The 27,149-nt window shown below is 38.7% G+C and overlaps 1 protein-coding gene across 35 annotated transcripts in view; it reads right to left on the bottom strand.

The window, feature by feature from the left end:
* The window catches only part of Pcdh15 (protocadherin 15), a 1,553,555-nt gene that overhangs the window by 279,890 nt on the left and 1,246,516 nt on the right, over positions 1-27,149 (bottom strand). For 34 of the 35 annotated variants that reach the window (XR_001779427.2, XR_001779431.2, XR_001779430.2 and 31 more), the window contains one exon: positions 13,952-14,084. The exons of the other annotated variant lie outside the window; for it this stretch is intronic. Coding sequence is in view for 17 of the 34 variants with exons in the window: in XM_017313785.2 (XP_017169274.1) it covers positions 13,952-14,084 (133 nt within the window). In the remaining 17 variants the exon portion in view is untranslated. The remainder of the gene's footprint in view (positions 1-13,951; positions 14,085-27,149) is intronic. 35 annotated transcript variants of the gene reach the window in all.

Raw genomic sequence — 27,149 nt, 5'->3', positions numbered from 1 at the left:
TTTGCACAAACTAATATTGACATGAGAGAGGGAGTGTCCCATTTATAGTGGTTATAGTAATTCTTAGGAATAAACTTAACCAAGGATGCAGATGCTCGCTCTATAATAAAGACTACAAGATAAGTTAGACACACACACACACACACACACACACACACACACACACGCTATCTCTATTTTGCTATTTTAAGAAAAATGTTTTATCTAATGTATTCTTATTATAGAGGGCGATTTACATATTCGATTGTATTTTCCATTAAAATATTTATGGTATTATTCACAGAAATAGAAAAGACCATTTTAAATTCATATGGGAGCCTAATGGGCTTCAAGAAAACCAGAGAAGTCTTCAAAGAACAAAGCCAGAGTTATCATAATACCTTGGTCTTATGAATCATGGCCCTGATGCGGAGTTGGAGCAACAGCTTTTCACAGGTTAAAACCTGTCATACAGAAGTGGATACTCACAGCCATCCATTGGACTGAGCACAGGGTGAAGGAGCTAGAGAAAGGACCTAAGAAGCTGAAGGGTTTTGCAGCCCCATAGGAGGAACAACAATATGAACTAACCAGTACCCCCCCAGAGCTCCCAGAGACTAAACAACCAACCAAAGAGCACACATGGTGGGACTCATGGCTCCAGCTGCATATGCAGCATAGGATGGCCTAGATGGACATCAATTGGAAGAGAGGCCCTTTGTCCTATGAAGGCTCTATGCCCCAGTGTGGGGGAATGCCAGGGCCAGGAAGCAAGAATGGGTGTGTTGGTGAGCAGGGGATGGAGATAGGGGGAAGATGTTTTTCAGAGGGGAAACCAGGAAAGAGGATAACATTTGAAATGTAAATAAAGAAAATATCTAATAAAAAACAAAATAAAAATAAAAAATCCTGTCATTGCGATCTGTGGAAGATCATGGAGAATGCAGAAACAAACCCACACATATACAGCCAAGAGATTCTCTGTAGTACTGCCAATAAATGGTGCTTCAGGAAGGATTGTCTCTTCAATAAGTGGTACTGGGAACACTGAGTTTCAATACACAGAAGGACAGAATCTGACACAACCCCCCACAGGATCCCAGCATGGCTTAAAGACCTGGATGTAGCACTTGAGACTACATGGCTACTAGCTGAAAACACACAGCATGCTTCCCACGAAGTCTGTACCGGTAATAAATATGAGTGACAACATTTCAAAAACACAAGTACAAAAGCAAAATCGGCAAATACGAATGCATCAACCTAAGAACTTTCTGTATAATCAGAGCTGGTCATGGGTGAGAGGCAGTGTAGCCGTCTATCCACATGCCAGAGGAGTAACATGCAGATTGTGGACGGAAGTCAAACAACCACAAACGCTTCTGATTTGATTAAAATCTGACAAAGGATGTGACTAGACACTTCTCACAGCAGTAAACAGAAAACGTCAACTGGTATATAAACAGGGACTGACTCAGGAGTCACACGTCATAGTGTCCATGTTCAGGGTGCTCTGATTGTTACTATTCAGCGCAAAAATAAAAGCAAATTCTGGTAGTGAATTTTAGTGAAGGACATTCACATGTTATTGCTATACATGTAAGGTAACACTGCCTTTAAGAGGGCTGATGTGTAGAGTCCACAGACAACTGTAGGGGATATGTTTGTGTCTGTTTGTACATGTGTGTATGAAGTACACAAATAGCTATGTGTAAGTATGTGCATTTGTGTGTTTGAGTGTACGCATGGTTGTGTTGCTTATGGTATGTTTATTATTTTTATGTTTCTCCTTCTCTCTCTCCATGTATATTATATTATATATTACATATTATATATAAAATATATGTCTGTATATATGTACACACACATACATACATACATATATATTTATATAGGGTTAGTATATATATATACATATATACATATATATATATATATATATACATATATATAGGGTTAGCATGTATAGTGTGCTTATGTGTATATGTGTATAGGCATTTGTGTGTATTTACATGTGTGTTTATGTGTATGAATGTATGTGTTTGTATGTGTATATCATGTGTGTGTTTGTGTAAATATCATCATATAATCATAGAAGCCAAAGCTTTTCAAATCGCTTAATCCATGGCTGACATAAGAAAATATAAAATGAATGTGAAACATCTTGTTAAAACAGGAAATAATAGTGTTCAGAGAATGGTGAGAGTGTGTTAAAGGATCATAGGTCCTCCTTGAACAGTCAGGAGACTAATCCCAAGGCTAAAGGACAACCACGGGGACATGATCCCTCACAGCCCCACACATGAAGCTCTATGTTCTATGGTGTCTATAAAAGGGAAGCATTCTGGGTGTATTTGAATCCTGCATGAAGTAGATGAGGAGTGAGATCTTCTTTATCCCACCTGTACCCTCTGCAGATAAAGATACAACGAGGGTCTTCTGGACCCTGACTTTGGTGATAATCTGACGTCACACTTCCCCAGCAGAAGAACTTAGAGAACCATCTGTCATATGACCTAAACTCTCTGTACTTCTGAAGAGCTTGAGCTTTATCAGTTGAGCATGTATCATGGTGTGCTACATTAACACTGAATGCTAATAACCCTGTGTATAAAGTTGGAATGTATACTTCATATTAATATAAATCAGTACACAAATAAACTCATGAGTGGGAGGTTTTCTTTATAGCAGCAGATTGATGTAAAATGTACCATGTTAGTAAATTGCCACTTGGGAACAATAATGTTAATTTATCCATACATTATCAGAAATGTTAAAAATAAATAGTTGAAATGATGAGGAAATTGTACACACACACACACACACACACACACACACATTTTCAAGTAGTTCAGAAAGGTTTTTAAATTTGCTTTTTATTGATGCATGTGTGTGTGTGTGTGTGTGTAAAATGCAGAGTCATGAAGAGGGCCTTTGATATCTTAGAAATGGAGTTATAGGCAGCTGCGAGCCACCCAATGTGGATGCTGGGTACTGGACTCAGGTCCTCTGCAATAGTTGAGCTGTCTTTAATGAAGGAACAGCTTCAAGCATCCATAGTAAAGCTTGCTTGAATGAAATCAAGCAATCTCTCTGTCTCCCAGAGACGGCATCACTCCAGTTGTTCTTGCCAGAAAACAGTGACTCATGGACCCTCATTTTGAAGAACATGTATTAAATAACAGTCCTGCAATCTTGGAAAAAAATGTTAGAGCCATAAAAGCTAAGGATGTTTCAGCTTGAGGAACCTAAAGAAATGGCAATTATGCCAGCATGGAGTTCTGGACTGTGGATATGTGCTAACAAGGGTTCTCTGTTAGCATGGCACCTGGACTGCAGACCATGTCACTACGGTTCTATTAGAGGACTCCTGAAAGCTGAAAGTACTCAATGGCTATTAGACTGTAGGCGAGTGTCAAATTATTTCCTGATTTTAATGGTTGAGTTATAGTTCTGTAAAAAAAAAAAAAAAACCAAAACATTCTTTTCATAAGAATGGTAAGCTGTAGCTTTTGCTGATGAAGAGAGACATCATGCTGACAAATTATTCCCAAAAGATTTCTGGAGCAATCTTTTCTGAACTTTTCTATGTTGCTACAAAAGAAAAATATGATTAGAATATCCCATGAATGTTTATGGCATGGCAGAATGGTGTGTTTATGTTGCACAAGTGTCAACTGTATGCAAATATTCACATAGACACATATATACCATAGGCAATCACATATGGATGACTAGGGGGGGGGGGTGTGTGGAAATGAAGAACTGAGTACATGTTGGGTTAGCTAGCCAGCGAGAGGAAAGAAGGAAATAGCAAAAATAAGAAGATTTTAAAAATCTATTTGATGAAATAAATAATGTGGAAGTGATTAGGTTTGTGAATACATGACACACTTTTAAGTACAAAAGTTAAGAAAAAAAGGGGGGTTAGACAAAGTGTAAACTATGGGTCATGTTAGTATGCTGTGTTTGGTCCCTGGTTTTGCATTTTTCCATCCTGCCTTACACAGGCAGCTTTTGGGTCCAAATCACCCAGCAGTGTTCAATCAGGGACAATCAAGTGTGGCAATCAAGTGTGCTATTGCTTTCCAACCATTTGATTACCCAAATCAAAATAAACTACTTTTATTTTGGAGGAAGGGAGCGTCCAGCTCTATTGAAGAGCTGAGTCAATTTTTATTGCAAGATAATTCTGCTTCCTTCTCTGAGGTTTGTTTCCTTAAACTGCAGCACTTAGAAAACAAAGAACTCTGCTCCTTCCTGTGAGTGGGTCACATGCTGTGCAGGTGGGTCACATGTGTGTGTGTGTGTGTGTGTGTGTGTGTTGGGGGAAACAGAGGCAGAGATATTTGGCTTTATGGTTTTTCAAACTACTGCATTTCTTTGGATCTATATTTTAAAAATATATTTGCAATAAGAACAAGAGGTGTGTAATTGAATTCTTTAGGTGTCTTGAGTAAATCAAAATCTTCTCATGTAAATAATCTCTGATTTCTTTAAAACTTAAATTATTTTCTCAGCTACAATCTTAGCCAATTAGCATGGGAACACCACAGGCTCATCTCCAGGTCAATGGGGGCCACGTGAACTTCACGGGAAAGCCGACTCCTGATAGCTGCTTGTTGAGTGTTTCTTGGGAAATACCGATTTTGTTTCTTTCCATCTATTGAAATCTCAGGGAAATAATGCTATTTATATCCTTAAGCTTTAATCAGCAAGATCTGGCAGTACAGGAAGCTGTAAACAGCTCAAGATGTTCAAACACACTCTGAGATTTATTTAAGACAGAAAACACAACACAGCAAGATTATTAAAGACGGGATTGGAGAGTTCCGCAGACATCTCAGGCAGAAGAAGTTGCCTCTGTAAGTGTTCTACCTTCAACCCAGATTTCAAATTAGTTCTGCTTTTCAGCTAACTCTTAAAGGAGCAAAATGGTTTAAACTATGCTTAATAAAACAAACAAACCCCAAACCAACTGAACAACAAAACCCCTTATGCCACCTACACTAGACAATGTACATTCTTCTTTGAATCTCACAATAGTCTCCTGGCATAAAGCAAATGAGATCTCACACTCTCATTTACAGGTATAAGTCGGTCAGGTCATTTGTGAAGATCAGCGTGCACAAAGATAGAACCAGCAGTGTCCCTAGAACACTGGGAAATGTTGTGCCTTCAACCTATACAGACAAAACCTGTAAAACAAGGCATTTTACACACAACAAAGGTAAATTCAAAATGTCTTTTGCTCAAGTACCTAGAAGGTACAGTGTCCTTGCTCTCTGCAAGCTTTCCAGGATCGCCTGTAATGTTTTGTTAAAGATGAGATTGTGTTGGATCACAGGAATTCCCTCTGGGCCAGCCATGCCATCCCCACCACACAGCAGAAGCTGTGGTTACCTAGAGAAAGTATGGTCTTGTAGTCACGGCAGCAAACAGGACAGAGCCGCTAGAGAGCAGAAAGAGCACTGACTCATGGGATCTCACTGGGGATTTCAGCCATCCCTCCCTTCTACCCTTGCTGCATGTGAACTTGATGGAAGGGCTGGGATACTGTGGACTTCAGGCTCTCATCTGCTTCAAGTTATTCCACAGTGTCTGTAACAGCAGCTTCAGGCTACCTCTGGCGCCATGCAGATGTCAATGCTTTATGTGGATCAAAATACCTCCAAGGGATGGTCATTAAATTACCTTGTATGAGGTGATTATTAGGGATTTTCCTCTCGGGAATGTCCTTAAAAATTAAGCCATAAGTATGAGAGTTTCTTTTTCCTTAAGGCTGTGAAACATATACAATGATAGATGTGTTTCACAAAAATCTTTATGTTAAATTCCATTTTCAAAAACAAAATTACAGGAGATTTGATCTATAATAAATGTGACATTCAGGATATGGATTAGATTACTTTGCAAGTGGTGGAACATGTCTGTTTCAAATGTTTCCAAAAGGCATGGGATGGGACATGTCTGTTTCAAGTGTTTCCAAGAGGCATGGAACTAGTGTATGCTATTACAGGATGACTGAAATGTTAAAGCATGATCTTTTAAAAATTGTTCCGAAAAGTTTGAACAATTTTTGCTGGACTAGCTTCAAATGCAAATTTAAAAGAATAATTTTAAGACTGGTTTATATGTAAAGATACTTCTACATTTTTTCTGGCTTTGCTTCATATAAAATAAATGTGTGTTTTGTCAATGTTATTAGGATAGTACTGCTGTTACTTGACATTAATTTAGTGGCCACAGAGAACATATCTTGCTACCATTAATTCTATACAATGAGATATCTAAATATTTAAACTTGTATATATTAGTATTTAAAAGGCTATCAATGTAATCCTAGTATCAATCACAAAGAGGTGGTATATTTTGAATCTCTATGTTCCTTGGATCAGAAGTTCAATTCTTTTCAATCATTCATATATTTTAAAAACATGACAGAAGAAAATATAATAAGATAAAACAAGAAACTGTCACATCAAAGTTGGATAAGGCAAAGCAATAGGAAAAAAAAAAAACCAAGGTAAAGAAATGGCACAAGAATAAGAGATCCATTTGTCCACACACTCAGGAATCCCTTCAAAACCCTAAACTGGAAGCCATACGATATACACAGAGGACATCGTGCAGGTCTGTGCAGGTCTCCTGCATGTCGCTTCAATCAGAGATTCAATTTTATATCTATAACAGAAAATGTGTCTGGAAGTTTGTCATATAAGCAACAGGAATTTGTAACAGAGACAAAATAGTGACAGTATCATTGGAAATTTGTTCCTCTAGGGGCCAGAGTAAAGGCTCAGAGGTTAAAACTATTTACTGCTCTTGCAAAGGACCTGAGTTCAGTTCCCAGCTCCCACGAGGTGACTCACAAGGATCTGTAAGTACAGTTCCAAGGGTCTGACTGTCTCCTGACTTCTGGACCATTAGCTTCTCCATGCTAATATGGTACACAGACACACACACACGCACACGCACACGTATACACACATAGTCAATCATCAAAGTTTTAAAGAAGACATTTTATTCTCTGTGTGATTTTAAATGTATTAACTTATAATGAACATAGAATGACCTCATCAGTAAACATGATAGAATGACCTCATCGGTAAACATGATAGAATGACCTCATCTGTAAGCATGACTATATCACTTACCTGTCCCTCCCATGTCCCCTTATCCATCCCTTCCCGTGCTACTCCAACTCTCACTCAAATTGGTAGCTTACTTATTATTATTGTCATTACACACATACAAGCAAATACATAAATATATAAATCCTGCTAAGTCCATTTGGTGTAGCTTATGTGCACACAATTTCAGGGCTGACCATGTTTCATTTAATTTTTTTTATATTCCAAGCTAATATACTTCCTTAGAATATTGATGTATTTAGTAAACTTTTAAATTCTCTACCATTAAATATGAAATTAATATTCTTTGCTGTTAACTTTGGAAGTGGCAGCATCGGGGCTCATTTAAATTCTGCTTCAGCTAAAATCTTCATGATAACAGTCTGGCTGAGTGTGGTTAGCTTGCTTTTACACCAGGGAATCAAACTACTTGTGAACATTGATGTCATTTTTTAATTGTAAATAAAATGTTTCAAAATGTGCATTTTTTCCTAAGATCAAATTTTAGTGAAGCAATATAAAACAGAACTGGATTTTCTGTGTCTAGACTATCAGGGAATCTTAAAAAAAGATGCCTCTGCTCCTAGTAACATGTACTAAGAGACTTAATTCTGACTCCTTAAGGAACTGAATGTTGGTAGGGTCAGTTTTAAGTATTTCAGAGTTAGTCAAGAACTACTTAGACAAGAGACAATAGCTAGTAAGGTCAACTGAGGGCTGTGGCACTGGGGAGAAACAGTGAAACTGAGTTATCTTGGGACCAACGAGTTTGGTTTGCCTGGAAGTGAGGGCTACTGAGAAAATGGAAGTTCTGGGGTGACTTGAAAGGAGGCCTGAATAGCTCAGAGGGACCTGGGACCCATGATGGCTCCCTCACCTGCTCCTGCAGTCAGAGCCCTCCCAGGCAGGCACCACTCCTCTGGCAGGGAAGGTGCCTGGATGTCTGGAGCCTGAAATGGGAGCTGTCCCAGAAGCTGTGTTGCTTCTCTGCAAACCTATAGGTGGAACAACAATATGAACTAACCAGTACCCCTAGAGCTCATTTCTCTAGCTGCATATGTAGCAGAAGATGGCCCATTCGGCCATCATTGGGAAAAGAGGCCCCTTGGTATTACAAACTTTATATGCCTCAGTACAGGGTAACACTAGAGCCAAGAAGTGGGAGTGGATGGGTAGGGGAGCAGGGCGTGGGGAGGGTATAGGGAACTTTTGGGATAGCATTTGAAATGTAAATAAAGAAAATATCTAATTAAAAAAAAAGAATCAAAAAAGAAAAAAGAAAAAGAAAGAAAGAAAGAAAGAAAGAAAGAAAGAAAGAAAGAAAGAAAGAAAGAAAGGAGGCCTGAGAATTTGTGAAGTGAAGACATTATTTAGTGAGTCTGGTAAATGCAGCAGGGTCCTTCTTTTCCTTGGAAGGAGGAGAGTTTGTATCAAGTGCTCAGTCTAAAGTAAATTAATTCTGAGACTGTAACAGCACTATGGCAGCCATCCCATAACTCCTTTAAAGAATGGAGCAGCAATTCCCTTGTGTGTTGGAAATGTTGCCCACTGAATGGCTTTAGCTGCCACTTCCTGCAGGAATTGAGTCTTTCAAAGGGAGATGCCTTGCTTAAGGTCAAGTTGCCTCTTCCTGCATTCTCCTTTCTGTTTAATCCTTACAATATGCAGGTACCACCTTAGCTCTGCTTCAGCCTGCTAAGCAGATGAATCTCAGCATCTCCAAAATTCTAATACTCCTGCATCTTGCTCTTTGTCCTCACAAAGATGTTTTAAAGAAAAACCTCCTCCTGAGGATCAGGAGAGATGCTTAGTTGCTAAGAGCAATGGCTGCTCTTCCAGAGGATTAGGTTCAATTCTTAGCACCCACGTGGTAGCTTACAACCATCTATAATTCTAGTTCCAGTGACCTGAAAACCTTTCCTAGTCTCCATGGGTACCAGCATGCACTTGATGCATGGAAAAACATGCAAGTAAACACTCATACACGTAATATGTATGTGGGTGCATGTGTGTGTGTGCATGTTTGTGTATGTGTATTTAAACTCCATTCTACCCAAGAATGAAAAATGTTTCTATGAATCTCAGTTAATTTTCTCAAGAAGCAGCCAACTGATATTATGAAACAGCCTGCTCTCCTTCTTTTGCTCCATTCTTCTCTATCTCCCCTCTCTCCTATCTATCTATCTATCTATCTATCTATCTATCTATCTATCATCTATCTTTGTCATCTATCATTTATCTTCATCTGTCATCAACCTATCATCATCTATTTTCATTATTTACCATTTATCTATTTATCATCTTACATGGATCATCTCTCTTTTATCTATCTATTATTTTCCTACATATGTCCAGTTTTACGTAAACTACAATTTATGCCTGGAATTAGTCAATTAATATTAGCATTTCACGTATTTCAGTCATGTCTTCTACACTCCTGACATTATTCTTTTGAGAGAAAGCTAATAATGAGAGAGCCATTCCAAATCTGAAACTTAGTGATAATGGGGGTAACACAAAGAAATTTTCCACCACAGAAACTGAAAATAAAGGAGAGTCAATGAAGCTACCCCCTCCATACATATAGGAGAAGCAGGGCAGCCTGCCAACTGGGATAAATGGCATCTGTCACGTATGAGGAAATGGCATCTTCAAGCCTATCTTCAGTTCTCATCAGGAGAATAGCACACGAAGGAACTTGAATACTTAAGAGGAAATATTTGATCATGAAAGAAAAACTATTAGAGAAAAGCATCGAGCACAATTCTGTCAACTTTCTGGTGCGAACCTGCATGCAGTGCAATGTTGATGAATCACAACCCCACTGTGTCATCTTCAGGACAAAAGCACAACCTATTGTATAAGAAATATTTATCAAACAAAATGGAAGACAAGGAAAGAGGAGAGCAGGAGCCTTAAACTTCTAGAGCATTTCAAATGCCAGAAAAAACAAATTAGTACCTCTGCTGGGCGCTGAGCTGCGGAGAGGCACGTGTAGGACAGCTTGTATTTAATTCAAACCATTATGTGAAAGAATCAGTTCTCTAGTGAGGTCAAGGCAGCAGGACATTTCTCTTCAAGACTAAAAATAAAACTGCCGCCAGGCATGTGGGTTAAATTCCACAGCATTTTGAAACAATTAAATATGGATAAAGATGGATGCAAACTCACATAACAATTCTGGAGGGAAGGAAGTCCTACCCCAGGTTAACCATGATCTGCGAGAGGGAGAGAAACAGATGTTTAAGGCTGGTTTTCCTCTCTGGAATGCCATCCCTTCAGCTATCTTCAAATTAGTATTCACACAAAGAGGAAACCACAGCTTCCCAAACACTCTTTGGAAGAATGAGAGGGACCATTCTCTTTTATTATTTAATATTTTTAATTAGATATTTTATTTATTTACATTTCAAATATTATACCCTTTTCTGGTCTGTCCTCCAAAACCCCCATCCCGTCCCCCTCCCCTGCTTCTGTGAAGGTGTTCCACCCACACACCCAATCCCCTTCCCTGTCCTGGTGTTCCCCTACACCGAGGCATTAAGCCTTCACAGGACCAATGGTCTTTCCTCTCACTGATGTCCAACAAGGCTATCCTTTGCTATATATGCAGCTAGAGCCATGGGTTGCCATGGGTTTCTTTAACTCCTCCATTGAGAAAACCCTGTGCTTATTCCAATGGTTGGCTGTGAGCGTCTCCTCTATATTTGTCAGGCTCTAGCAGAGCCTCTCAGGAGACAGCTATATCAGGCTCCTGTCAGCAAGCACTTGTTGGTATCCACAATAGTGTCTGGCTTTGGTGACTTTTTATAGGATGGATCTCCAAGTGGAACAGTCTCTGTATGGCCTTTCTTTCAGTCTCTGCTCCACACTTTGTGTCTGTCTGTATTTGCTCCAGTATTTTGTTCCTGAAAGGGGGCATTCTTAACAGAGGGTGACCCCCCAGAGCTCCCAGGGACTAAATCATCAATCAAAGAGTACACAAGGAGGAACTCAAGGCTTCAGCCACATATGTAGCAGAGGATGTCCTTGTGGGACATCAATGAAAGGAGAAACCCTTGGCCTAGTGAAGGTTCAATGCCCCAGTGCAGGGGAATGCCAGGCCAGGGAAGCTGGAGTGAGTAGGTTAGTGAGCAGGGGGAGGGGGAATGGGTTAGGGGGATTTTTGGAGGGGAAATGAGGAAAGGGGATAACATTTGAAATGTAAATAAAGAAAATTTCCAATAAGAAAGAAAGAAAGAAAGAAAGAAAGAGAAAGAGAGAAAGAGAGAAAGAGAGAAAGAGAAGAAAAGAAAAAAGAAAAGAAAAGAAAAGAAAAGAAAAGAAGGAAGAAAGGAAGGAAGAAAAAAAGAGCAGGTGTGTGATTGGAATTGAAGGTCACTAAAGTCCCTAGATTTGAGGCATGGTGCTGAAGGTCCCTCAGCATCCAGGACTTTATCCTTTCTTTTCATGTTAGTTGGCATCTAGATGAGAAGAAAAGATAAGAGCAGAGAGCTGCAGGCACCACAGTGCCTCTTACCCATCCTCTTATCGCAAGACTTTGGAGGAGTAATTTGATGGATGCTTTTCAACTTAGAGGTCGTGAGTTTAAACTGTGTCTCAGTGGATTATGAACAAAAGAGGCTGGCGGTCTATGAGCAACCCTTGATGGTGACACCCTTGCTCCTTCTTGTCCATTCTGCTACCATGATTGTGCTCTTTCTTTCGCTTCTCCCAGAGACACAAATGGGAATAGAACTGTCATCACAAGTGTCCCCCTCCACCCCCCGGCCCTTGTGCCAAAGAAATGTGAGAAATGAGAAAGGCAAACTGGATTCATCTTGAATGCCCAGATAGTGTTATTCTCCCACAATACGGTTCTCAGATTGTTATGAGGTTTATTGACATAGAAACCAGGCTGCCTTATAAGCAAATGTTATGGCTTATCTTCTACAAGGCATTTTGCAAAGGGAAACAGAGTTAGTGAGGATTTAATTATAAACCATGGATAATTTCATAAGATATAGTGTGATTTTTATTTCTTTTTGTTTTGGTAAATCATTCCTCATATATGTAAATTCTTCACTATTTTTATTTAAATGAATTAGTATTAATGTTTTATTTCCTCCTATACCATTATAATGATATGGTTAGCTATTTTGTCTAAATGAATAGATGCTATATTTTCCTTAATGGCCTATTAGAATTCTTGATATTTTATTATCACAGATACTTCTACTTGCTTGTAATTTTGCTGCTCATACATTCTATTAATAATTAAATAATAAAAAGGAAAACATCAAGTCACCTAGAGAAAAGCCGTAAAATAAATATTAAAGGGAACTCCAGAAGGGCTTGGTAATGCCCACAAATTTCTGGAATTTGGCCATCCATAGAGTGGCCCTGCCATTGTGAGGTAGGAGGTCAGAGGTATAAGGACTTAGGAACTTTGGGCAAAAAGTAGCTGTGTCCTGTGTTACTGCAGTCAAGGGTAAAGGTTGAGGCTGGAGTTTTCCTTAACATGTTACTTTAATAAATGCCTCTTAATGTCATGTCCAGGTTTCTGAGTACTTATATCAGAAACTACCTTTTCCAAACAATACCCAGAAACATGAAGTCTGTCCTATGAATGGTAATGTGGTATCTTATGATTAATTTTGATCTTAGGGGGCATTAAAATTGTTAGGTAGGTATATATTATGACGTTTTCAACACAACATACAAACACACACATACACATACACATACACATACACATACACATACACAGAGAGATACACTAACTTAGATAAAACACATTCACACATATATACCCATACAGACACATGTTGATACATATACACCTACACACATTGACACATAAACATAGACACATAAGCACACATGACTTGTGCACACACATGTACATACACTAGCTCAGACACACAAACACATCACACACACACACGAATACACTTTGTTCATACTGATACCCTTCACTAAACAGCACCTTCTACTTTCATGTCATATATAGACTGAGATGGAAGAATATATATTTATAGCTATAAGAATATATATTTATATGTATATGATAGAAAAGATGATGTTTTATTTTTCTTTCTTTTCTTGAGCCCCCTTCTTTACACCACTTACTCCTCCCACAGCTCTTCCCCTGATATCACTTATATTATTGCTTAAACCAGAGACAATTATCGACAACATATGTGAAACAAACTGAAGCCACACATCCAGTCAGTGGTAAACCTGAAGTCATTTTGAATGCTTTGGTCAGTGACATGTAAATACTGAAAACCAAGCTATTCTTTTATAAGAACCTCTTATGCCAGGAACCTTGTGCTGTGAATAGAAATAGCATCTCAAAGAATCCTTTTCATGTCAATGAGTACATCGAAACACCGCCATTCTAACATATCTGTGGCTACTGGGCAAAGGAAGTTCGCATCAGACCCTGAGTGCTACCATTTACCCAAGTCTAAGATCATTTCTGGTACAGCAGAGCGGCAAAAATAAACCCAGACCAGAGAAGAAAGGAAAATGACCAGCTGTAATTTTTGGTTGCAAAGCATAAAAATATTCATGCTCATGCTTAAAATTCCTTCATTTTCTCCCATGTTTATTGCAACTAATCCCTGCCAGCCTGTTAGGTTTTCAACCGTGAGATCTATGGAATAGATCAGCCGTGGAAGTCTCCTCTCCACATGCCTCTCTGTCCCTTTCTTCCCAGATGGAAATGATGCTCATTGGAACATAAACAGATATAAAAGGGCTTCCACCCTGCACTGTGTAACCTCACGAGCCAGTGCCTGTGGCCTTTTAGCATATTACAAACACAGACACACAGATCCATATCCCAGGCCCACCTGTAGATTTAATAAAATAGCACCGATCCTCATGGCCTCGCTGACTTCCAGACTGTACATCAGCTGCGGGAAGCGGGGAGGGCTCTGGTTGTTAGGAGGAAGCACCTCGATGTACACTGTGCAGATGGAGTGCCTACACAGGGAGAAGAGAGATGGGTGTTTAATGATGCACACTATTCTGAAAGTCAGAATGCATTCATTTATTTATTTATTTGCCGGGTTTACAGGACAAGAAAAAGTCAGCTTTTATAGGAAACAGTAAAATCGTGAACGAACAAAACAGTAAAAGTTACTACCAAAATAGAATGCCTTTGTGAATTAGCTTAGTAACAGAAAAAAAAATGCCTCTAGTACCTGTTTCTACAACTTAGATTAATAATATTAAGAAGTAGAGGCTGCAAAGGACAGCTAAGAAATTAACTTGCCTCAACTGATAGTCCTATTTGTCTTTAACAGCAAAGAAAAGCAAGCAAGCAAGCAAACAAACAAAATCTTTCTGTAAACACCTGGTAGTAAAACTTGCCTTTCAGGCTCTCTTCCAATTAAACCTGGTAAATTAGTACTTAATAATTCAACATATAGCCACACATATGAATATACATATGCACATACAAACGCATGCATGCAGGTACATACACACCCATGTGCATACACAGACACACATAGAGGTACAGACATACATAAAACACACGCATATGATATATATATATATATGTGTGTGTGTGTGTGTGTGTATATATATATATACACAGATTGCAGATGTACACACACATTCTCTATATATGTAAATGCATACACACACATATATACATATATATATGTATATATACATATATATATATACATACACACACACACACACACACACACACATATATATATATATATATATATATATATATATATATATATAGAGAGAGAGAGAGAGAGAGAGAGAGAGAGAAAGAGAGAGAAAGAGAGAGAGAGAAAGTCCTACACAGAAACAAGAGGTTGTAGTTTGTTAGTTCTGCCTCTGATATCATGTACTATGAATTTTTGTTGTATGTCAAAATCAAAGTAATCCATGGGTGAATTTGTGGTAATAAAACTGGAGATGTTTTACATTTTTGAGTATAAAATGAAAAGCCAAAAATTGCTTTTAGTTAAAGCCCATATTGAGGGGGAATTTTTATGAAAGAAATAAAGTCACTTTATTATCATAAGATTTTTTTTTTTTTACTATTTCATATCAATTCTGTTAGCATCTTTGAACTCTGGATTTTTTTGACATGAAAACTGAAGCTGCAGGTGTTCGAGGCTAATTAAAAATATTGTTAAAATGGATAAATGAGGGGCATGAATTTACAAAGCTGGTCTACCTCGAAATGCATATGATATTTTAATGGAATGTTATGTGTGCTCTAAAATATAGGTCTTATGAGTTACTTTTTTTAAAAATTGTATTTTTTAAATGTGAAAAGTTTCAGTGGAAATTGCTATTTAGGGGCTAGATTTTTCTTAAAGTAGTACAGAATACTTTTTATAATCTATTCTAATGTATTTATATACTTTTACCAATGTACTCTTTACAATGTATTCTGTATTTTTCTAGGATAGCTAACTCATTTTTCCTTTTAGAATTTTTCAATGCAGCCTGCAAGCACTGAGATGTGGCTGGCAGCTCCTCCATTTGTAATATGCATGGGTGCAGGCTACTGAGTTCTGTGTAGACAGATCACATACGCTATTAAGCATTTATATTAAATTGGGAGACTCTTTAAGAGATTTATAACTTGCATTTACTGCAATACTGTCCCAAAGTAAACTCATTTGAAATTAAAATACATCAGAGTTTTATAATCAGTCAAAGTGTCTGAATTCATTCTGATCTTTGGTTTATATTTTGTGAAAATACTCTCACAAAAAGAGTGAATAGTTTTTCCTTATATCTCCTATTGATATATATTCACATGGAGATATGAACAAAATAGTGAAATAATTAGATGACTTTATCATGAAAATTTAGCATTTAAGGGTAAATTAAAATGAGTTAAAGCAGCAGTTCTCAACCTGTGGGCCACTCCTCTCTGGCAAACCCTTTAACTCGAAAAATATTTACATTATGACTCATAACAGCAGCAAAATTGTAGCTACGAGGGAACAACAAAAAATGATTTTATAGTTGGGGGTCACCACTCAATGCGACAGCATATTAGAAGGTCGCATCATTAGGAAGGGTGAGAGCCACTCAGTTAACATAACAACAAGTCATTCTTTATAAGCTTGTCATACAGAACCCAAGGAACAGACAGGTAGCTTTAGTGCTGAGGAGTCCCATTCCTATGGTGTCAGTGAAGGGATTTTTAAAATATTTTTATTAGGTATTTTCCTCATTTACATTTCCAATGCTATCCCAAAAGTCCCCCATATCCACCACCCCCACTCCTCTACCCATCCACTCCCACTTTTTGGCCCTGGCATTCCCCTGTACTGGGGCATATAAAGTTTGCGTGTCCAATGGGCCTCTCTTTCCAGTGATGGCCAACTAGGCCATCTTTTGATACATATGCAGCTAGAGTCAAGAGCTCCGGGGTACTGGTTAGTTCATAATGTTGTTCCACCTATAGGGTTGCAGATCCTTTTAGCTCCTTGGGTAATTTCTCTAGCTCCTCCATTGGGAGCCCTGTGATCCATCCAATAGCTGACTGTGATCATCCACTTCTCTGTTTGCTAGGCCCTGGCATAGTCTCACAAGAGACAGCTATATCTGGGTCCTTTCAGCAAAATCTTGCTAGTGTATGCAATGGTGTCCGCGTTTGGAGGCTGATTATGGGATGGATCCCTGAATATGGCAATCTCTAGATGGTCCATCCTTTTGTCTCAGTGAAGGCATTTATATCCCCATCCTGGGTTCATGTACCTCACAGCATGCTTGCTAGTAGTCACAGGTAAGTCTCAGAAATCTGATTTGTTTTTGACTATGAGCCTGACTATATAACCTAGGTCAGTTTGGACCTTTCATCTCTGAGAGCCATGAGTTTATGCGATCCTGTCTCAATCTCCTGAGCACTGGATTAGAGCTGTAATCCACCATGCCCAGACCTACGGTCAGGTTTGTAGCCAGATGATGTTTATTTACGCATTTGTTGCCCCTTCCACCCTGTTACTTTGAGCTGAGACAGAGGCCAACTCTGGTCCAGTGTGACTTCTTTGATTTGCTCTCCCCTGTTTCTCTCTCTGGTCCTTTCTGTCATAATCCAAGGGGTGGGATTCCTAGTCATGCTTCCGACACCCTGCCTTGTCTCTCAGGGTTGCTTGGGGGAGATCATTGTTCATCTTTCATCTTTCCCATCTTGGCACTTTGCTGTGGCATGTTTAATAAGTACCAGTCTTTTTGAGGGTTACTGCCTTTTAAAATGAGATCTCCTCTTTATCCCTGATGTCAGCACAGTGTCAGGGTAAGCTTTCTTGCAATTGAATGCCTACAGCATTAACAATAAAATGATGACTTAATGCTGTAATAAACAGCAGTAATTCAGCAGCATAGTTTAAGCACATAGTAAAACAGGGCAGTCGCTAGGTAAATAATATTTTATGTGAGTATTTCATATTTACATTTATAGCCGGTCCTAAACGCATAAACCCAAGTTTCTTCCTATTCATATTTTATTTTTGTAATAGGGCAAGTATGATGCAAATAACTTTCCATTTATAAAACTGGAAATCATGAGGCCTTATTATTCTCATGTTGTAGAAGAAAGGTCAAAGCAGTACAAAAGAAGCATCTCATTTCTAAGACAGTCTTAGGACTTAAAAAGTCACATTGAATCACCCCATTGGAATAGCTAGGTTTATAATTTTAAATAATTACAAAGATTAAGTGACTGAATTAAAGTTACCAAGATCATTAACAACTTCAGATGCAGTCAAAAGTTCCCGAACTTTTTAGATCTCATAAGAACAGATTTTTTTTTGTGAAGCATATTGGAGTTTTTTCTTTGTTTATTTGTTTTGTTTTTTTATCTGATGTTTATGAATATGTAAGGTCCTTGTATTGTTATAAAGGATGCTGTCTTGTACAAAATCCTAGTACCAAATAAGTCTTGGCCTCAGATTAGAAAATTCTAATATTTAATTACTTATGTTGTAACTGAAACTTAACCCATGATGAAAGTGTATTTCTTTATTTTAAGGAGCAAATAAAATATGTATAAGGAAGAGCCAGAATTATAGACCTAATGTATTTTGACCTGAGAAAGTCATAATTTATAAAAAGATAAAAGAGCCCAACTTTCTAATACTTTAAATAATAACCAGTATGCACTGTATATCGTGCTTATTGCTATATTACTATGTGTTTATACGATAAAGGTGACTGGTACTCATATTATTATTTTTGGAAAGACTTAAAACATAGACATCACAATGAGTTTTCCTTTGTCTCCCATTAATAACTTGCTACAAAATCTATATTTATAGTTCTTTGCTCACGAATTCCATTCTACTGTCTTGGCAGAAAATGCAGATATCTACAGGAGCAGAGAGTTCATATTTTAGTCAAAGACAAGAAGCTCTTATTATAAGATGAGGGCATAACTTTCAGATGGAGACATAATCACACATGCAACACACAAGGCTTCATGGACAGAGCAAGCATTGATTTGACTTCATAGAGGAATAAAGAAGAAAACTAAATCTTGCATGAGAGAGAAAAGGGACAGAAGGAGCTACTGATGCTGGAGTGTCTGATCATGGGATACCATCAAGTTAAACTTCTTCTTGACAGTGGGATAGTCAATATGTTTAAAGAAGATCACTGATAATGATCAAATTTTTCAAGTTTTCTCATCCTGTCCTGCCTTCATCTGTGTTCCCTGCCAAACCCCCATCTTTGCCCTTGTTTCCTCTCCTCTCTTGAGTTTTCCTACCACATGTGTGCATGTGTGTATAGCCACTGCAAGACTCGAAGCCCATCAGGTCCCTCTTTCCCTTCACTTTAGTTCCAGTGTTTTCTCCAGACACAAGGGGTTTTAGGAATCCAGTATAGTTTTGTTAGAACAAATGAATATTTTAATGTACTTATCACCATGTATAATTACTATGTATATGTGTACACACACATACATATTTACAATGGAAAATTTCCTATTAAAGAGCATTATTTAGATATGGACTAAGTACTAACTTGGATTCCATGGCAATAGGGATATGAGATGATGCCATATTGTGTCCATCAATTTTATGGTTATTTAATGAGGTACGGCTGTGATCAGAGACTGTTTTCAAACCTGATAGTAGTAATACTTCATTCCAGGATTAAGCAGTATTTACTCAGTTCAGTTGAACCAAATAAACACATTAATGAACATATAGCACTAGATTGAATGATGCGTTAATCTTCAGACATTTTAACCCTTTAACTTCTGCCTATCTGTTTGCTCTTAATAAAGCCCCAAACAAAAGACCCAAGAATCTGACAAAGGACTCTTACTGTGGTTACTATGAACTTGTGGACATGTCACTAGGCTGGAACAGCGTAAACCTGAAGTTGTTTTTTTATTGGCTGTGAGGTTCAATATCATTCAAATTTACAATCTCAAGTGGTCTAACCAAAAAGAACAAGGTGGGGAACCTCCCCAGTTACGATTGTTGCTGCCAAGTGTTAATCCATAACTATTGATACTTTTATGTTTGTAATTTTCAAATGCCATCTTAGTTTTCAAGGAGATATAGAATGGAAAGAAAAGCCTTCCAACTCTTCAGCTCATTTACCAACTCAATCTGAAGGCATAAATCCCCTGCAGAAAAGAGTTGACTATCATTATCCAGCTACAAACATTACATGAGCCCCTCAGGTAGAAAGGGAGTGTGTGGCTTTTTATTCTCTGATGGCCGCAAGACATGTCTGAAGAATGAGCTGGTGATACCATGAGGAGCAGGCTGCCTTCCATGGTATGTCTGAAGACACATTATAAGGCAATTCTATAGAATCCAACTCATTTTTAAATAAAAACAAAACAGATACCACTGAGAGGTTGAATATTCCCTTCTAAGACTAACACTGCCTGAACAATGCCATTTTATTTGAGTAAAATCTATTACTGACCTAGCCTGCTCAGGCAGAGTTGAGCAATCTACACACAGGCAGTGATGATCTGAGAAGTCTCTGCTATGAATCATTAAGTGTAGTACTAGTAGTTGTGCCAATCTGAGGTCTGCTCTCTGAATTTTCAGCCACTCATGGTAGATTGTGCTTCCACAGTATTAAAAGAAAAATTTGGAATAGAGACTTGCTAAGCTTTGAGTCATGTACTAGTCTGGTCATCACAATGTGGTCTGCTTCTTGCCTCCTCTCTGTCCTGCCTTGACCATCAACCAGCCATTCTTCCTGTATCCCTGATACTCATACAGTGCATCTCCTCATCAATCGAACAGCCTTCTGTTTGATGAGACTCTGTTTTTTGAAACCTTTATTTTACTTAATAAAGACCCCAAGGTGTAAATGTGTGATGCTGGGCATGTCGTACTACTGTATTGCTATAATAATTGGATTTTATCATTACTGTTACTGCTCTTCTTTTATAATGTATAGTATACATAATGGGAGCAAAGTAAGAAAACACCACACACACACACACACACACACACACTACATATAAACATACATACATACAAACAAAATTAACACATCAATAATCCCTGTGTGAGTGATGCCCTGTTTACTCATGGGAGTTCTTTTTTTTTTTTTTTTTTTTTTTGTCGATGTTTATATTTTTTTTTCCATTTTTTATTAGGTATTTAGCTCATTTACATTTCCAATGCTATACCAAAAGTCCCCCTTACCCACCCACCCCCACTCCCCTACCCACCCACTCCCCCCCTTTGGCCCTGGCGTTCCCCTGTACCGGGGCACACAAAGTCTGCGTGTCCAATGGGCCTCTCTTTCCAGTGATGGCCGACTAGGCCATCTTTTGATACATATGCAGCTAGAGTCAAGAGCTCAGGGGTACTGGTTAGTTCATAATGTTGTTCCACCTATAGGGTTGAAGATCCCTTTAGCTCCTTGGGTACTTTCTCTAGCTCCTCCATTGGGAGCCCTGTGATCCATCCATTAGCTGACTGTGAGCATCCACTTCTGTGTTTGCTAGGCCCCGGCATAGTCTCACAAGAGACAGCTACATCTGGGTCCTTTCAGTAAAATCTTGCTAGTGTATGCAATGGTGTCAGCATTTGGAAGCTGATTATGGGGTGGATCCCTGGATATGGCAGTCTCTACATGGTCCATCCTTTCATCTCAGCTCCCTACTTTGTTTCTGTAACTCCTTCCATGGGTGTTTTGTTCCCACTTCTAAGGAGGGGCATAGTGTCCACACTTCAGTCTTCATTTTTCTTGAGTTTCATGTGTTTAGGAAATTGTATCTTATATCGTGGGTATCCTAGGTTTTGGGCTAGTATCCACTTATCAGTGAGTACATATTGTGTGAGTTCCTTTGTGATTGTGTTACCTCACTCAGGATGATGCTCTCCAGGTCCATCCATTTGGCTAGGAATTTCATAAATTCATTCTTTTTAATAGCTGAGTAGTACTCCATTGTGTAGATGTACCACATTTTCTGTATCCATTCCTCTGTTGAGGGGCATCTGGGTTCTTTCCAGTTTCTGGCTATTATAAATAAGGCTGCTATGAACATAGTGGAGCATGTGTCCTTCTTACCAGTTGGGGCTTCTTCTGGATATATGCCCAGGAGAGGTATTGCTGGATCCTCCGGTAGTACTATGTCCAATTTTCTGAGGAACCGCCAGACTGATTTCCAGAGTGGTTGTACAAGCCTGCAATCCCACCAACAATGGAGGAGTGTTCCTCTTTCTCCACATCCTCGCCAGCATCTGCTGTCACCTGAATTTTTGATCTTAGCCATTCTGACTGGTGTGAGGTGGAATCTCAGGGTTGTTTTGATTTGCATTTCCCTGATGATTAAGGATGTTGAACATTTTTTCAGGTGCTTCTCTGCCATTCGGTATTCCTCAGGTGAGAATTCTTTGTTCAGTTCTGAGCCCCATTTTTTAAGGGGGTTATTTGATTTTCTGAGGTTCACCTTCTTGAGTTCTTTATATATGTTGGATATTAGTCCCCTATCTGATTTAGGATAGGTAAAGATCCTTTCCCAGTCTGTTGGTGGTCTTTTTGTCTTATAGACAGTGTCTTTTGCCTTGCAGAAACTTTGGAGTTTCATTAGGTCCCATTTGTCAATTCTCGATTTTACAGCACAAGCCATTGCTGTTCTGTTCAGGAATTTTTCCCCTGTGCCCATATCTTCAAGGCTTTTCCCCACTTTCTCCTCTATAAGTTTCAGTGTCTCTGGTTTTATGTGAAGATCCTTGATCCACTTAGATTTGACCTTAGTACAAGGAGATAAGTATGGATCGATTCGCATTCTTCTACATGATAACAACCAGTTGTGCCAGCACCAATTGTTGAAAATGCTGTCTTTCTTCCACTGGATGGTTTTGGCTCCCTTGTCGAAGATCAAGTGACCATAGGTGTGTGGGTTCATTTCTGGGTCTTCAATTCTATTCCATTGGTCCACTTGTCTGTCTCTATACCAGTACCATGCAGTTTTTATCACAATTGCTCTGTAGTAAAGCTTTAGGTCAGGCATGGTGATTCCACCAGAGGTTCTTTTATCCTTGAGAAGAGTTTTTGCTATCCTCGGTTTTTTGTTATTCCAGATGAATTTGCAAATTGCTCCTTCTAATTCGTTGAAGAATTGAGTTGGAATTTTAATGGGGATTGCATTGAATCTGTAGATTGCTTTTGGCAAGATAGCCATTTTTACAATGTTGGTCCTGCCAATCCATGAGCATGGGAGATCTTTCCATCTTCTGAGATCTTCTTTAATTTCTTTCTTCAGGGACTTGAAGTTTTTATCATACAGATCTTTCACTTCCTTCGTTAGAGTCACGCCGAGATATTTTATATTATTTGTGGCTATTGAGAAGGGTGTTGTTTCCCTAATTTCTTTCTCAGCCTGTTTATTCTTTGTGTAGAGAAAGGCCATTGACTTGTTTGAGTTAATTTTATATCCAGCTACTTCACCGAAGCTGTTTATCAGGTTTAGGAGTTCTCTGGTGGAATTTTTAGGGTCACTTATATATACTATCATATCATCTGCAAAAAGTGATATTTTGACTTCCTCTTTTCCAATTTGTATCCCCTTGATCTCCTTTTGTTGTCGAATTGCTCTGGCTAATACTTCAAGTACTATGTTGAAAAGGTAGGGAGAAAGTGGGCAGCCTTGTCTAGTCCCTGATTTTAGTGGGATTGCTTCCAGCTTCTCTCCATTTACTTTGATGTTGGCTACTGGTTTGCTGTAGATTGCTTTTATCATGTTTAGGTATTGGCCTTGAATTCCTGATCTTTCCAGAACTTTTATCATGAATGGGTGTTGGATCTTGTCAAATGCTTTTTCTGCATCTAACGAGATGATCATGTGGTTTTTGTCTTTGAGTTTGTTTATATAATGGATTACATTGATGGATTTTCGTATATTAAACCATCCCTGCATCCCTGGAATAAAACCTACTTGGTCAGGATGGATGATTGCTTTAATGTGTTCTTGGATTCGGTTAGCGAGAATTTTATTAAGAATTTTTGCATCGATGTTCATAAGAGAAATTGGTCTGAAGTTCTCTATCTTTGTTGGATCTTTCTGTGGTTTAGGTATCAGAGTAATAGTGGCTTCATAAAATGAGTTGGGTAGAATACCTTCTACTTCTATCTTGTGAAAAAGTTTGTGCAGAACTGGAGTTAGATCTTCTTTGAATTTCTGATAGAACTCTGCACTAAACCCGTCTGGTCCTGGGCTTTTTTTGGCTGGGAGACTATTAATAACTGCTTCTATTTCTTTAGGGGATATGGGACTGTTTAGAAGGTCAACTTGATCCTGATTCAACTTTGGTACCTGGTATCTGTCCAGAAATTTGTCCATTTCGTCCAGGTTTTCCAGTTTTGTTGAGTATAGCCTTTTGTAGAAGGATCTGATGGTGTTTTGGATTTCTTCAGGATCTGTTGTTATGTCTCCCTTTTCATTTCTGATTTTGTTAATTAGGATTTTGTCCCTGTGCCCTTTAGTGAGTCTAGCTAAGGGTTTATCTATCTTGTTGATTTTCTCAAAGAACCAACTCCTCGTTTGGTTGATTCTTTGAATAGTTCTTCTTGTTTCCACTTGGTTGATTTCACCCCTGAGTTTGATTATTTCCTGCCGTCTACTCCTCTTGGGTGAATTTGCTTCCTTTTTTTCTAGAGCTTTTAGATGTGTTGTCAAGCTGCTAGTATGTGCTCTCTCCCGTTTTTTCTTGAAGGCACTCATAGCTATGAGTTTCCCTCTTAGAAATGCTTTCATTGTGTCCCAAAGGTTTGGGTACGTTGTGGCTTCATTTTCATTAAACTCTAAAAAGTCTTTAATTTCTTTCTTTATTCCTTCCTTGACCAAGGTATCATTGAGAAGAGTGTTGTTCAGTTTCCATGTGAATGTTGGCTTTCTGTTATTTATTTTGTTATTGAAGATCAGCCTTAGTGCATGGTGATCTGATAGGATACATGGGACAATTTCAATATTTTTGAATCTGTTGAGGCCTGATTTGTGACCTATTATGTGGTCAATTTTGGACAAGGTACCATGAGGTGCTGAGAAGAAGGTATATCCTTTTGTTTTAGGATAAAATGTTCTGTAGATATCTGTCAGATCCATTTGTTTCATCACTTCTGTTAGTTTCAGTGTGTCCCTGTTTAGTTTCTGTTTCCATGATCTGTCCATTGGTGAAAGTGGTGTGTTGAAGTCTCCCACTATTATTGTGTGAGGCGCAATGTGTGCTTTGAGCTTTACTAAAGTTTCTTTAGTGAATGTGGCTGCTCTTGTATTTGGAGCATAGATATTCAGAATTGAGAGTTCCTCTTGGAGGATTTTACCTTTGATGAGAATGAAGTGTCCCTCCTTGTCTTTTTTGATGACTTTGGGTTGGAAGTCAATCTTATCAGATATTAGGATGGCTACTCCTGCTTGTTTCTTCATACCATTTGCTTGGAAAATTGTTTTCCAGCCTTTCATTCTGAGGTAGTGTCTATCTTTTTCTCTGAGATGAGTTTCCTGTAAGCAGCAAAATGTTGGGTCTTGTTTGTGTAGCCAGTTTGTTAGTCTATGTCTTTTTATTGGCGAGTTGAGACCGTTGATGTTAAGAGATATTAAGGAAAAGTAATTGTTGCTTCCTGTTATTTTAGTTGTTAAAGGTGGCATTCTGTTCTTGTGGCTGTCTTCTTTTAGGTTTGTTGAGGGATTACCTTCTTGTTTTTTCTAGGGCGTTGTTCCCGTTCTTGTATTGGTTTTTTTCTGTTATTATCCTTTGAAGGGCTGGATTCGTGGAGAGATAATGTGTGAATTTGGTTTTGTCGTGGAATACTTTGGTTTCTCCCTCTATGATAATTGAGAGTTTGGCTGGGTATAGTAGCCTGGGCTGCAGTTTGTGTTCTCTTAGTGTCTGTATAACATCTGTCCAGGCTCTTCTGGCTTTCATAGTCTCTGGTGAAAAATCTGGTGTAATTCTGATAGGCTTGCCTTTATATGTTACTTGACCTTTTTCCCTTACTGCTTTTAGTATTCTATCTTTATTTAGTGCATTTGATGTTCTGATTATTATGTGTCGGGAGGAATTTCTTTTCTGGTCCAGTCTATTTGGAGTTCTGTAGGCTTCTTGTATGTTCATATGCATCTCATTCTTTAGATTTGGGAAGTTTTCTTCAATAATTTTGTTGAAGATGTTTGCTGGACCTTTGAGTTGAAAATCTTCATTCTCATCCACTCCTATTATCCGTACGTTTGGTCTTCTTATTGTGTCCTGGATTTCCTGGATATTTTGAGTTAGGATCTTTTTGCATTTTCCATTTTCTTTGATTGTTGTGCCGATGTTCTCTATGGAATCTTCTGCACCTGAGATTCTCTCTTCCATCTCTTGTATTCTGTTGCTGATGCTCAAATCTATGGTTCCAGATTTCTTTCCTAGGGTTTCTATCTCTAGTGTTGCCTCGCTTTGAGTTTTCTTTATTGTGTCTACTTCCCTTTTTAGGTCTAGTATGGTTTTGTTCATTTCCATCACCTGTTTGTATGTTTTTTTCCTCTTTTTCTGTAAGGACTTCTACCTGTTTGATTGTGTTTTCCTGTTTTTCTTTAAGGACTTGTAACTCTTTAGCAGTGTTCTCCTGTATTTCTTTAAGTGATTTATTAAAGTCCTTCTTGATGTCCTCTACCATCATCATGAGATATGCTTTTAAATCTAGGTCTAGGTTCTCAGGTGTGTTGGGGTTCCTTGACTGGGCGAAGTGGGTGTGCTGGGTTCTGGTGATGGTGAGTGGTCTTGGTTCCTGTTAGTAAGATTCCTCCGTTTACCTTTCGCCATCTGGTAATCTCTGGAGTTAGTAGTTATAGTTGACTCTGTTTAGAGATTGTTCTTCTGGTGATTCTGTTACCGTCTATCAGCAGACCTGGGAGACAGATTCTCTCCTCTGAGTTTCAGTGCTCAGAGCACTCTCTGCTGGCAAGCTCTCTTACAGGGAAGGTGCGCAGATATCTTGTATTTGGACCTCCTCCTGGCCGAAGAAGAAGGCCCAAAACAGGACCTTTCTCAGACACTGTGTTGCTTTGGCAGTTCCCAGGTGGTACAGACTCTCACCTAAGCAGACTAAATTCCTAAGTTCCTTGGAGTCCCGGGACCAAGATGGCGACCACTGCTGCTGTGGCTTAGGCCGCCTCCCCAGCCGGGCGGGCACCTGTCCTCCGGTCCGGAAGGTGGCCGGCTGTCCCCGGCCCACACAGGGTGCTGCCTCAGCGCCTCTGTGCTTCCGCCTGTTCCAGAAGCTGTCAGGTTCTCTGGCGCACCCTCTCACCTGTTCAGACTAATTTCCTAAGTTCGGCGGGTCCCGGACCAAGATCCCTCATGGGAGTTCTTTAGCCTATTCCTCACAAAGAGGTGGCTAATGTCATAATCCATGGGTGATTTAAACCCCTTGTATCATGGTAACTATAGTATATTGACTATATATAAATATAATAAATCAGGCCAGATCTATTGACTATACATACAATGTGTTCAATTAAAAAATATATATTATAAAATAAACTGAAGAATATTGAAGGCCTTTTCTTTAAATAAAAGCTTAGCTGAACAT

Source organism: Mus musculus, chromosome 10 (assembly GCF_000001635.26).
Source record: "Mus musculus strain C57BL/6J chromosome 10, GRCm38.p6 C57BL/6J".
In the NCBI taxonomy this organism is placed as follows: Eukaryota; Metazoa; Chordata; class Mammalia; order Rodentia; family Muridae; genus Mus; species Mus musculus.
The sequence above is the reverse complement of the archived record's forward strand: the minus strand, read 5'-3'. Positions and strand labels throughout refer to the sequence as shown.